This window comes from Leguminivora glycinivorella, chromosome 6, assembly GCF_023078275.1.
Source record: "Leguminivora glycinivorella isolate SPB_JAAS2020 chromosome 6, LegGlyc_1.1, whole genome shotgun sequence".
Classification (NCBI taxonomy): domain Eukaryota; kingdom Metazoa; phylum Arthropoda; class Insecta; order Lepidoptera; family Tortricidae; genus Leguminivora; species Leguminivora glycinivorella.
Window position 1 is genome coordinate 22,151,689 of NC_062976.1, and position 12,126 is coordinate 22,163,814.

Genomic DNA, 12,126 nt, shown 5'->3' on the forward strand with positions numbered 1-12,126 from the left:
CCTCCTGAGCCCTCAATGAGGTTATGACAGATGGCGCCACCCTATTAGTCCATTGCACAGATAAAGAATTTAATATGTGAGAGCGAGAAGATGATATGTTTTTTCTCTCTCTCACACACACACACATATGAATGACAGTGACATACATAATTATGTGAGAGAGGCACTTGCATAGGCGCTGCCTGCAATAAAATGTCAGTGTGCCTCCTTCCTCATTTGAAAATCCGAAAAAGAAAAGAGAAAAAGGTTGCATTTTAGTTTTAACGATAGGTTTGAATACTTTGAATATGCAATGATGAGGCATTGCCTCGGAAGGGTACTTGGTCACTACTCTAACTTGGAAAAAAGGATTAGAAATTAACATCGACTTACAATAGGGACTGAGCTCACACTTTTTTGCCATACTAAATAGAACCTTATCACCGGCGCATAAAGGCGTTCTTGACAGACTAGCAAAAGTATGTCCACATGAGAGGGTCAAAGTTGGGGCTGGTGTCCCTCTCGCACGTGTGACCAGTGTTAAAAAATTACTATAGTAGTAGTATTTTTACCTGTATGATAACTATAGACCGTCAACCAAATCTTGTCACTAGAAAAAGGCGGCAAATTTGAAAAATCGCGGGCTAGCAACACTAGTTTTGAAAATCGGTGGAAATTCGCGTGTCATTTGTATCTTATCTGTGGAAATCTCCACCCTACCAAAAAGAGAAATAACTAGCACATATCCGTCCCTTTTTAATACATTATCTAATTCGTAAGGAAGGAGCGAGCCCCTTGAAAAAAAAAATATCTGTGGCTGTTCGACGTACATTGCTGGTTTTTGTTCGTTTGAAAATGAAATGAAAATGAAAATGAAATATTTATTTTTCAAGTAGGCATATTATAATGCGCATATGAACGTCAAATAAAGCTACGCCGGCTCTAACCCTACGCCTCAGCCTCGAGAAGATTTCAGTCCCCCCTCAGTTGGGAGGGGGGTATCCACTATGGGACCGGCAAGAAACTCGGCGGGCAACTTCTTTTCAAAACATTACATCTTATAATTAACATGCATTAAATTTTCGTTTCATAGGGATAGGGTAAGGTGGGCAACAGAGAACCAGTGGTACACAAGGAACCAACGGTTTTATTCGAAAATGCGACGTTGCCAAACTGCACTGCGAACATAGGCACGCGCCGCTAAGGTTCCCCCGCTCGCTCCCCAGTCGGCGGCCGGTCCGCGTTGAAATTGCACGTGTAGTGAAGTATTTTGTGATTTTGGACAAGAAAACAGAAAAAAATTAAGTATTTAGTTTTTTTATTTTCTCAGAATGTAGTTATGTTTGATTTATCTAATTAATCAGTTGTGCGGAGTGACTATTTCTCTATCTTTTTGACATTCACTGATGCGGCTTTCTTGTGCCGTTTATTTTTTACCGAATTTAAAAAGTGAAAATGTATATCTAGCACACATTGAACCACAAGGCTAGAGTACTCAATGAACCAGGAGGTTCTCTAGGTAATTCTCTAGTTAGCCTTTGGAAGGTCTATTTTGTACAACTTTTGCCATGTTTAAGAGTTAATATAAATATATCTAATATAACGTTACTATATAGTACAAAAATATATGATAATACATATATTATTTAAGTTTTTTGAAGTGCAAGACTTTATTTTTCATATAACGAAGAATATTGTGACGGTTACATTAGTAAACTACTCTTAGTTTAAATAAATAAGCATTTTTGACATTGTAAATGTTGTATTTATTAAATTGCCCCATATTTACCTAAATCAGTTTGTATATTTTGCAATTATTTATCAAAAACTATGCAATTATATAATGGTAGGTTCATTGTGTACTAGGCCGGTTCATTGAATACATAGTACCGGTTCAGTCTGTACCAGAGATTGTACACAATGAGCCATTGTTCATCTTTTAAAAAAACTAAAATATCTCGACTTCTATTCAGTTTTATTAAAAAATAATGATGAAAATTTAGAGCTAGATAAATAACAAATGCACTGAATAAAAAAAAATTGAATTTGGACCTATTATGACCGACTTATTAAGATTTAAATTTTTGGTGGCTCATTGTTGGCAACCTCACCCTACCATACTTTAGTTTGATATACATTGCTACTGCCAAAATTTGGTTGACAGGCTTTAAGTTTATAAACTTCTTAAATTATTTTCGTATTATATCGAGGCAAGGGTATTAATACCTTGTAACGAATTGGTAAGTCATTATTATGAAGCCATAAAACCAAAAAAATGCGCAATTATTAAAAACCTTTAATTGGGTATTAGTAGATTTGGTAGTAACTTTGAATATTGACTGGTATCCCCAAATGATGACAGTGATGACGTCATTCAAATGATTTTGATAGTGGTAATAAGTGCGAGAGGGACACCAGCCCCAACTTTAACCTCTCATGTGGACACACTTTTTGGCCTAACTACTCATTCTGGTTTAATTATAATTCTGTGGAAATTAAAAAGTGCTAATCGTCGTGTCATCCCTTTCTTATCACTACATTTGTAAAACGAGACGACACGACGATGTTGCCGCTCTTGCCAGGCTGTACGTTTGCCTCGTGAAATGGATCGTACATTGATGACAGCTGACACTGACGTCTGACAGTGACAGATGATAGTTGTCAATGTTGTCATAATTTTGGATGGAACCTTGATTTTATCTTGATTGCCGGCACGGCAACTTTATTATGGATCAGTTATCCATAAGTGAAGTGAAAAAGTTGAATAGTGTTGAATACAAACACTACCATGAGTCGTTTATGCAGAACAACCATGGATCTACAGCGCTACATACGTGCTTTTGTATATTCTTCACCATCCAGTGCTCCCTATATTGCTGTATTGGACACCGACGGACAGGATGGCAGCAGTATTTTTTAGAGTTTATCGTCATAGTTCTACCTCTTATAGCTGTTCACACTCTGCTAACAGACTATCTCCTACATTTAAACATTCTTTTCTTTTGTTTATTAGTACTTGAATATGTAAAGAATTATTCTAAAATGTATGTTGTGAAGTCTTTTAGTAAATTAAATAGTTTTGGTACACAATATTTACATTTAGTGTGTATCATCAGGGCTTTGACATATCTTATAACTGGGTTCTGTATATTAGCTGTTGATTTTAACTGTTTTCCAAGATATTTAGCAAAGACTGAGCGCTTCGGATATAGTTTAATGGATACTGGGGTAGGATTGTTTGTATTGATAAGTGGTATAGTGCATAAAGATTTGAAGAAAGATAACCTGAAAAGTATTCTTTATAGTAATGCTGTGTTAATTTCAGTGTTATTGCTACTAGGTGTAGTTAGATTTTGGTCTGTAAAGCAGTTAGATTATCAAGAACATGTGACAGAATATGGAGTCCATTGGAACTTCTTTTTACTTTAGCTGTTTGTAAATTTCTATCAACATTTCTTTTATTCTCTTCAAACAGAGCTTTATTCTTTAGTGTTCTGATAATATTTGTACATGAAGTATTATTATGGTACAGTTTACAAGATTGGGTGTTTGGTGATGAACCCCGCAGTTCCTTGTTATCTGCCAACAGAGAGGGTGTCTCATCTTGCCTTGGTTATGTCTCTATGTATTTATTTGCTGCACATTTAAAGACTGAGCTGAACAATAGGAGTGTCACGAGGATTAGGTTACTATGTAAAATGTTTTTGGGGTCTGTATTGGTTTGGACCATGTCACAAGTACTTCATTTATACAGGCCTGCATCAAGAACTTTAGCAAATGCAGGATACTGCCTATATCTAGAGGCAGTGTTTTTAAGCATCAGCGCTTTCATGTATATCATTGAAGTGTTGTTCCAAGATCTGGAAAACAAATTGTACTTCGAGTTGCCGGAGATTTTAAAAGTTGTGAACTGGAATGGACTGATATATTTCCTTGTATGTAATTTAGCAACAGGAATGATTAATTTAAGTATGAGAACACTTCTTGTCTCTACAAGTATGGCTATTGTTATTTTTGTACTGTATATGGCATTTTCACTTGTAATTACTAGTTGTATTCAATCATTATTTAAACAATTTAAGAGATGAGGATTCATTAATAAACATATTTGGAAATAAAGCTTTGTATATTAACAGATAAGAAAATATGACATTGAATATAATTTCTTGATATAGATATACAATGTGATAAAACTATTTTCTACACACATATTATGTTTGTAAGGATAGTTATACTTAAATAGTTATTTAAAGTCTTGAATTGTCCAAAAGTTAATACATTTTAGGTTATTATAACAGAAAAATTAAGTAATTTATTTACTATTGAATGCTAACTGTACCTAAAAGTAAATAAAAATATAAACCCATAAATGCTTTTTTCAATGTCAAACTAGGTTTTTAATTAAAAAACCCTTCAGAAATAACATAACTAAACTAAAACAACTTAAAATATCTCACTCAATATTTTTTCAAAAGGTTTCAGTCTTAAAAATCATTCTATTGAAATTTAATTGTGGTGTCTGGCTTTTATAAACAGAAAAAAAGTATAATGCAGGTCAGGGAATAGCCAAAATGTTTTATGGTTGTTGGTTAATTAATAGTAATTATAGTGGACTCCTTTTTGAAAGAATGGCCGAGGACTGCACAAAACCGGGAGGAATGGAAAAAGCGGGGGGAGGCCTTTGCCCAGCAGTGGGACATATCGCAGGCTCTTAATAATAATAAAATAATTGTGGACACCCTGTTTACGATTATAAGTGATATAACATGTGAATTGTGACTATTGGCTATGTGCTGCCAGAAATATCGTAATAAATGAAATTTCAAACCACACTAGTAAGAGAGAGGTAGATGGGTAGTTTAATGTCAATAATAATATTTCCAATAAACACTACTTAGCTGTACTATTCTCTCTAGCAATTCTACACATCTACAGTATAAATATGTATATTCTATCTTTGATAATAATAACACTACAGTATAACAATAACTATGGATCGGGCAAGCTCTTCAATATTAAAATTCGTCTAATTACAAATTATTTACAATATAATTTATAAAAAACTAACTTTCCGATAATAGATTGGATTATAAAATCTATTTCATCTATAGATGTAATAATATAATTCATATAATTTTCTAATTTGTATCATGTTTCAAAAAAAAGTGTACTTAATATGTCGCCAGAATTTTGTTCGCCAGTGTTTTGTTGAAATTCGCAAATTATCTATATTTCGTAAAAATATAGTAAGTAGGTACAGGGGCCCATTTCTTGAAGCTACAAGTTACAATTTACAAGTGGTTGTCAATGTCTAATATGACAAGTTGGAATGAGACTTCCGCTTGTAACTTGTAACTTTCAGTTTTGAGAAATGGGCCCCAGATCGTTTCACGAAAGCCAGCACGAATGGAATGAAAAAAAAAAACTTAAACTGTATGAGTGACACAGCTATCTAGGTAAGGCCCAGTCTACATTACAATGTACATAGTTGTTGCAATCTAATTTGAATCTTCCATGAACCAAATAAAGTAGAATTTCCATTGTTACATTGCTTTTTGAAACAAACGAAATTCTCACCAGGTTCAAATTCAAAATGGGAAAACTAACTATGGTGGACCTTACGAAGCTACAGCACATCTCGGACACTGGCGATCAAATATATGAAAGAGGCGCGTTCCTAGCACACATTCTAAGCTCGTGTAGGTGAACGCGTACTATACTTGTATGAGTGAGATATGACAGGTCGACTGTTCGCGTTTTCGCGATATCTGTGAGGTAACCGTGAGGGGGTGGGCGGCACTTTCAACGATAGTACTCATTATTATACTGTGGCTATAGGTAGGTACCTACAGTTGTACCTGTCAATCTAGAGCCAACGTTTTGTTGGTTAATCTGTCACACAGTCATTTGTTTTCATTCAATTATTTGTACCAGCTCTTGTGAATTGATCACTAACCTTGCTTGCTTCTGAAATCAGGTAAGACTGTGAGTCTTAAGACCTTTCATTATAGTATAAATATTAATTTGTCCATAGAGTGTCCATGTGACTGCTAAAGTTTAGTATACAAGGGTAAACTGTTGCTCCTACAATACCACTGGCAGAACAGTTTGACTATACAAGCGAGAGAGTAGCATAGAACGAGTACCAGGAACGCAAGGTAACCGAAGAGGTAGGGGAACCGCTGGGGAGACCAGAACACGGTGTAACGCAGGCGGGTGTTGCCGTGGTCTGAAACAGTACACATACATTTTAAAGCACTGAAATCACTAAAAACAATAACCACAAAATTAAAATTTTGAAAAAATACCCCGACCGCGATATCGTCACTACTTTTAAAAAAACTTATTTGTATCTTCGTCTGTCAATGAAAAGAAAATTGTGGTAAGTATGTATGGAATGCATATAGACTTACTGCGTTTTAACTTTGAGGAGCAGCGTGAGATACGAGATTTTTTCAAAGTAGTGACGATATAGTAGACCGATTTTCATTAAACATGGCTAAGAACACTCCCGACTAACTCACCTTTCAGACAAAAAAAACTAAATCTAAAACGGTTTATCAGTTCGGGAGCTACGATGCCACAAACAGACAGACGTCAAACTTATAACACCCCGTCGTTTTTGCGTCGGGGGTTAAAAATAGACAAATACAGAATGACCCCCTTATTCATATAACCTAACCACAAAATTAAAATTTTGAAAAAACCCCCGACCGCGACATAGTGAACCGATTTTCATGAAACATGGCTAAGAACACTCCCGACTAACTCAGCTTTCAAACAAAAAAAACTAAATCGAAATCGGTTCACCCGTTCGGGAGCTACGGTGCCACAGACAGACACACACACAGACAGACAAACAGACAGACAGACAGACACGTCAAACTTATAACACCCCGTCGTTTTTGCGTCGGGGGTTAAAAACTGTCCTGATTGTGTTTTGTCCCTTTCTCGCAAACACAAAAGCCAAGAACAACAATTATTAGCTAATTCAAGTTTATAAAGCGTTTATGAATAGCACCAGCCAGAAGTCAACATATCGTATACGTAATATAGTACGTTGCTCCTGGAAAGTTATGTATGAAAATGTTGGCATAATTAATGGAAGATTTTTTTTTGATTGGGATATGTACATTATAATGCCTATAGGCCGAAGTTATTTTTCATCAACCCTCCCCATCCCTCCCCCCTCTGCGTCACCCCTCTTCCCCCCCCCCCCCTTAAATAGCCGAAAATGCGGTTTTTCGCGATTTCTGACAAAACCATTAAAGATACAGAAAAAGCGTGTAGGAACAAAGTAATCCTTAATAAATTTACTACAAATCATTCATTGACACTTTGGTTCTAGCACTTATAGTTTTCGCGTGATCCATCACGAAAGTTGATCCTTTGCTGCAATTTTCTTTAGTGAATGTTAAGTTTTCTCCCAAATTGCTTACGAAATCTGTTTGATATTACTAAAATATTATAAACTGAAAATGAATTTCAGGGGGAAAAATCACTACCATGGGTGGGACTTGAACTCACGGCTTCTGGATTGATACTCCAGGGCTCTACCAACAGCTACCAAAAGCTCATCCCCAGTCATCGATATATTATATGGATCAATGGTACTCCTAGCGACTACTACCGTGAAAATATTACGTCTTAAATAGTTAATGGAATTCCAAGACGTATTGGAAATTCCACCCATGGTAGTGATTTATCCCCCTTAATTTTATTTTAGTCATGAGTTTACAATATTTTAGTCATATCAAACAAACTTCGACGATTTCGTAAGTACGAGTATTTTGGGCGAAAACTTAACATTCATTAAAGAAAATTGCAGCAAAGGACCAACTTTCGTGATGGATCACGCGAAAACTATAAGTGCTAGAACCAAAGTGTCAATGAATGATTTGTAGTAAATTTATTCAGGATTACTTCGTTCCTACGCGCTTTTTCTGTATCTTCAACAGTTTTGTCAGAAATCGAGAAAAACCGCATTTTCGGCTCTTTAAGGGAGGGTAGAGGGGTGACGCAGAGGGGGGAGGAGTGGGGAGGGTTGATGAAAAATAACTTCGGTCTATAACGTACATATTTCAATTAAAAAAAACCTTCCATTAATTATGCCGTAATTTTAGCTAATTTCCCCGTACTAATAGAGAAGCAAATGTCGGACATCGTATCCCTGATCCCTTTACTAAACCTAAATGTATTATTTGAACTTTAATGGTTGTCAACAGAGTTGAATATTATATTCGCTTTATGACCTTTACGTCGTCAGCTAAAACAGCGTTGATACACGAAAAATAAACAAATATTAAATTAAAATTAAATTGATCATCGTCATCGCATCCCAAAATCTAGATTTTGTTCATATAATTGTTTATACAATGGTAAGTATTGTCCTTAAATGAAAAATTTATGGTCATTTCCCGCGGACGCTCCGGCTGTGGAATTAGCTCCCTGCTTCTTCAATAAAGGAGTGTACAAGTGTCTCTAAGGGGTCGGCAACGCGCATATGACACCCCTTGATTTGCAGGCGTCCATACTCCATAGATTATGGTGACAGCTTTCTATCTGGCGGACCGTATACCTGTTTGCCACCGACGTGATATATAAAACCAAGTTCGGTTTTGCGAGTCATTTAAGAGCCCACCAAAACCAAACCTCAGACCACACGGACTAACAAGGAGTCGCCATAGCCGGATACGGTTTGGACGACGATGATGATGATATTGATGATGATATAAAAAAAATGTCACGCACCTAAAACTGCCGCCCCGTATCCAATCTTGCTCGTCCCCATTCTATACGAGCAAGTCGGGACATATATCTCGTACAGATCAATCCCAAAGCCAATTTCCAGTATTTCGTTGTCATAGAACTGATGAATCTGGGTATTTTCGAAGCGCTGCGTTTGCGTCATGTACTTGGATTCGTGGTCGTGCGCGCAGAAATATATGTCTGGACGGTAGTGTTTGTTTATCTGAGGAAATAGAAATCATTTTAAACATGAATAATAGGGGTGGCTAAAATTGTCTCAGAAATCTTTTCATGTAAGTACTAAAGTAGGCTTACGAAATAGGTTGTACTAAAGGACAGGAGAAATTTAAAAGGTACAGCACTACTTTTTTTTATGAAATAGGCAGCAAACGAGCAGACGAGCCGCCTGATGGGAAGCAGTCATCGCCGCCCATGGACATAAGCAACATCAGGGGAGTCACTTATGCGTTGCCGACCTTTGAGAACCCTAAATACCTGCTTCTTGAAGAACCCCATGTCATAGCGCAAGGGGAACACCTCAGAATAATAAATAATAAGCAATAATAAATAATATTTCGTAATGAAAATAAATATTTACCTCTGTGACAAACGAGTGTCGAATCAGCAACGGATAGTGTGAGACAGCTATCTTGAAATTATTGTCTGTCTCATTCTCCGGCACTTTGGGGTATGCGTGTGTGATGGCGTTTATCCTGAAAATAAAATTAAAAAGATTATTTCAATTTCTATTAAAAAATACTATAAAGTAAATAGATTTTCTTTTAATTATATCTATTAGTTCTATTACATATAAGCAAATTGGACAAAGTTGAAGGCACAACACCTCAGGCCTTTCCTCCTACTAGATTGTGTCCAAATTCTCACACCTATTTATGCAATAATAATGTATACTAGCTAAGGGGTAAAATACAAGTGACACTCAAGCGACGCGGCGCGGGCGTGGCGCCCAGCATCGCTTGAGGCGCGTCTTACGTCTTCCCTACTTATGCTGAGGCGGGACCATTTCGTGGTAAACCCGTCATACATTTTTTAATATTAATTGTAAAATTTATGTATGTAGATAATTATGTGTTTACCATGAATTAAATCTTGAATCTACCTCTATTGAATCTTATATATAATGGACTGTGTTTTTTAAATTACACTCGGGCGGCGCAGCGCGGGCATCCGTTCCGCATCTGACGACTTGCGTCCCTTCTTTTAGCCTTTAGGTCACCAGACCATCTACACTTTTACCGCCAGCTTTTTCTTGTGGATAAGTTTAGAATGGCAACAGACTGGAAGCAGCAGAGTTGGAGTTGCTGATACATACAATCACGCCTGTTTCCCATAAAGGGGTAGGCAGAGCACATGAAACTGCTAAAGTTACAGTGCCACCTTTGGTAAATAAGAGGTTGAAAGAAAAAAAAACTGTGAGTTGCCGATGTAAATAAATAATAAATTAGGCACTGGTCCCACCGCAAGCTAGTAAGCTATGAGAATAAAAACGAACAAAAGATAAGCACTCCCGTGCAAATAAAAGAGACACTGCGACGTTTATAGTTACTCGCCCAGAGGTGAGCTATTAAAATCGCCATGTCTCTTTTGCACGGGAGTGCTTATCTTTTGTTCGTTTTTATAGCCATGGGACCAGTGCCTTATGTACTTACTGTAACCAAACTTCAATAAGAAAGGCTATTTTTATTTATTATCTAGCTTAAGTCAAATAAACAAGTACCTGTAGAATGAAATATCTTTAACTCCGACTGCCGGATTCTGGGCAAACACCTTTTGGAACAGCTTCACCTTGTCCCACTTGATGGGCTCATTCTCTCCTCCAATGTCATTATCTCCTGGTACCCAGATTTGCTGAAAAGGCAAAGCTAAAATTTGAGATCTAAAAATATCTTTTCTCAAACATGCAATGAAATATTGTCTTTACGTTCCTTAAAATGGGCTGGGAAGTGGTTTACTGACGATTCGCCAAAAAACGTTTCCCAAAGTTTCACATCCCAAAAACTATTATTTCCAAATTATCATTTCCCAAATAAACGTTTGGCAAAACAACTTATCGCAAATTGACATTTAGCAAAACTTTTTTTGGCAAGTATGTATGTATGTAAACAACTTATGTACATAAGATTTTAAAACTTTTTTTGAAATAAGTATTTGTTTCCCAAAATATTTACTTGGTCAAATTTCATTTTACCAAATATTATTTAGTCAAAGGTATTGTTAGGCAAAATTTCCATTTCCCAATATATTGTAATTAAATGGTGCACTGGAAATTTGTTTGTTGATTTTATACTATGTGTCGATGATTTGTGTGAAATAATGTGTATGTTGTACCTACTTTTTTTCCTCCTGCTGCAAATGTCAAGGATGACAATTTCACTTACATGTCCGGATACATTCTATTAATAAGAAACCTTATGTTTTCAAGCCCATTATGTTCTATTAATTTTTAATTACCTACTTTAAAACGCCATTTGCTCACTGTCAACCTAACACGCTCCTCCTCGCTTCGCTCGTCGTCGCACCTAAACTGACCCTGTCACACACGAGTTTTCTGTTACAGTACTAATAAAATTATTACATTACATTTATGCCTTGTAATATTTATTGTCAAACGTGGTTTTGATAGGTGTAATTTGTAGAAACATTTTTTGACAAAAAAATAGTTGACAAAATAATTTTGTCCAGTAATATTAATTTGACAAAAATAAAGTTGAGCAAACTTTTCGTGTCCAACTAAATAAAACTGCCTTGGGAATAAAACTGAAATTATCATTTGACAATTTTAAGTTAAATTTGGCAAAAAAATCTTCGGTAAATTAAATTAATCCCGTAGAAACGGAAATGCAAATGCCTAAGTATTTTCTAAATTTGCGATGTGAAATTTTGACCAAACATGTTTTTGGGATATAAGTTTTGCCATTAAAAACGTTTGCGAAATAAAGTTTTGACTAAATAAAATTTGACTAAGTAAAATTGTGCCAAAATGATAATTTGACCAAACAAAATCATTGCGAAACATACATTTGCCAAACAATACTTTGGGAAATGAAACTATTGCGAAATGATTATTGGGAAATGAAATTTGACGAAACGTCTTTTTGGCGAAACGGCAGGACACCGTTCTTCTAATGTACATTGCCTTTGGATTTTGATGTCTGTTTTGTAATAATGTTCATCAAATAAGTCTGTATGTTAGTAAATAATAGCAGAATCTAATTGAAAACATTACAAATTTGAAGTAATAAACTATAAAATCAAATCAAAGCTCCACAGGTTTAAACGTTTCGTTCACATGCTTCATTTTGGAATGTCATGTCGATATTTTTTATTTTTCTTTCTTTAAAAACTATACTTGATTTAGCTAACGTTCAGAACGAAACG

The 12,126-nt window shown here is 35.8% G+C and overlaps 2 protein-coding genes across 2 annotated transcripts; one reads left to right on the plus strand and one right to left on the minus strand.

The window, feature by feature from the left end:
* The first annotated feature begins 2,791 nt into the window (after positions 1–2,791).
* LOC125227066 (phosphatidylinositol-glycan biosynthesis class W protein-like) lies at positions 2,792–5,498 on the plus strand. The gene is made up of 2 exons (XM_048131257.1): positions 2,792–2,821; positions 3,330–5,498. The coding sequence occupies exons 1-2, from the start codon at positions 2,792–2,794 to the stop codon at positions 4,065–4,067; spliced, it is 768 nt and encodes a 255-aa protein (XP_047987214.1). The 3' UTR covers positions 4,068–5,498.
* Positions 5,499–5,711: 213 nt separating this feature from the next.
* On the minus strand, positions 5,712–12,059 carry LOC125227067. The gene is made up of 5 exons (XM_048131259.1): positions 12,038–12,059; positions 10,466–10,610; positions 9,326–9,440; positions 8,731–8,950; positions 5,712–6,208 (listed from the first exon to the last, which is right to left on the minus strand). Exons 1-5 carry the CDS (start codon positions 12,057–12,059, stop codon positions 6,030–6,032), a joined length of 681 nt encoding a protein of 226 aa, XP_047987216.1. The 3' UTR covers positions 5,712–6,029.
* Positions 12,060–12,126: the final 67 nt, after the last annotated feature.

Excerpts from the sequence above, each read along its gene's own strand:
- LOC125227066 (XM_048131257.1), top strand. The coding sequence starts at position 2,792 with ATGGATCTACAGCGCTACATACGTGCTTTT. Across the intron at positions 2,822-3,329 it reads AGCGCTACATACGTGCTTTT|ATTTTGGTCTGTAAAGCAGT; the intron begins GTATATTCTTCA and ends AGGTGTAGTTAG.
- LOC125227067 (XM_048131259.1), bottom strand. The coding sequence starts at position 12,059 with ATGACATTCCAAAATGAAGCAT. Across the intron at positions 10,611-12,037 it reads GACATTCCAAAATGAAGCAT|CTTTGCCTTTTCAGCAAATC; the intron begins GTGAACGAAACG and ends CTCAAATTTTAG. Across the intron at positions 8,951-9,325 it reads GACACTCGTTTGTCACAGAG|ATAAACAAACACTACCGTCC; the intron begins GTAAATATTTAT and ends CTATTTCCTCAG.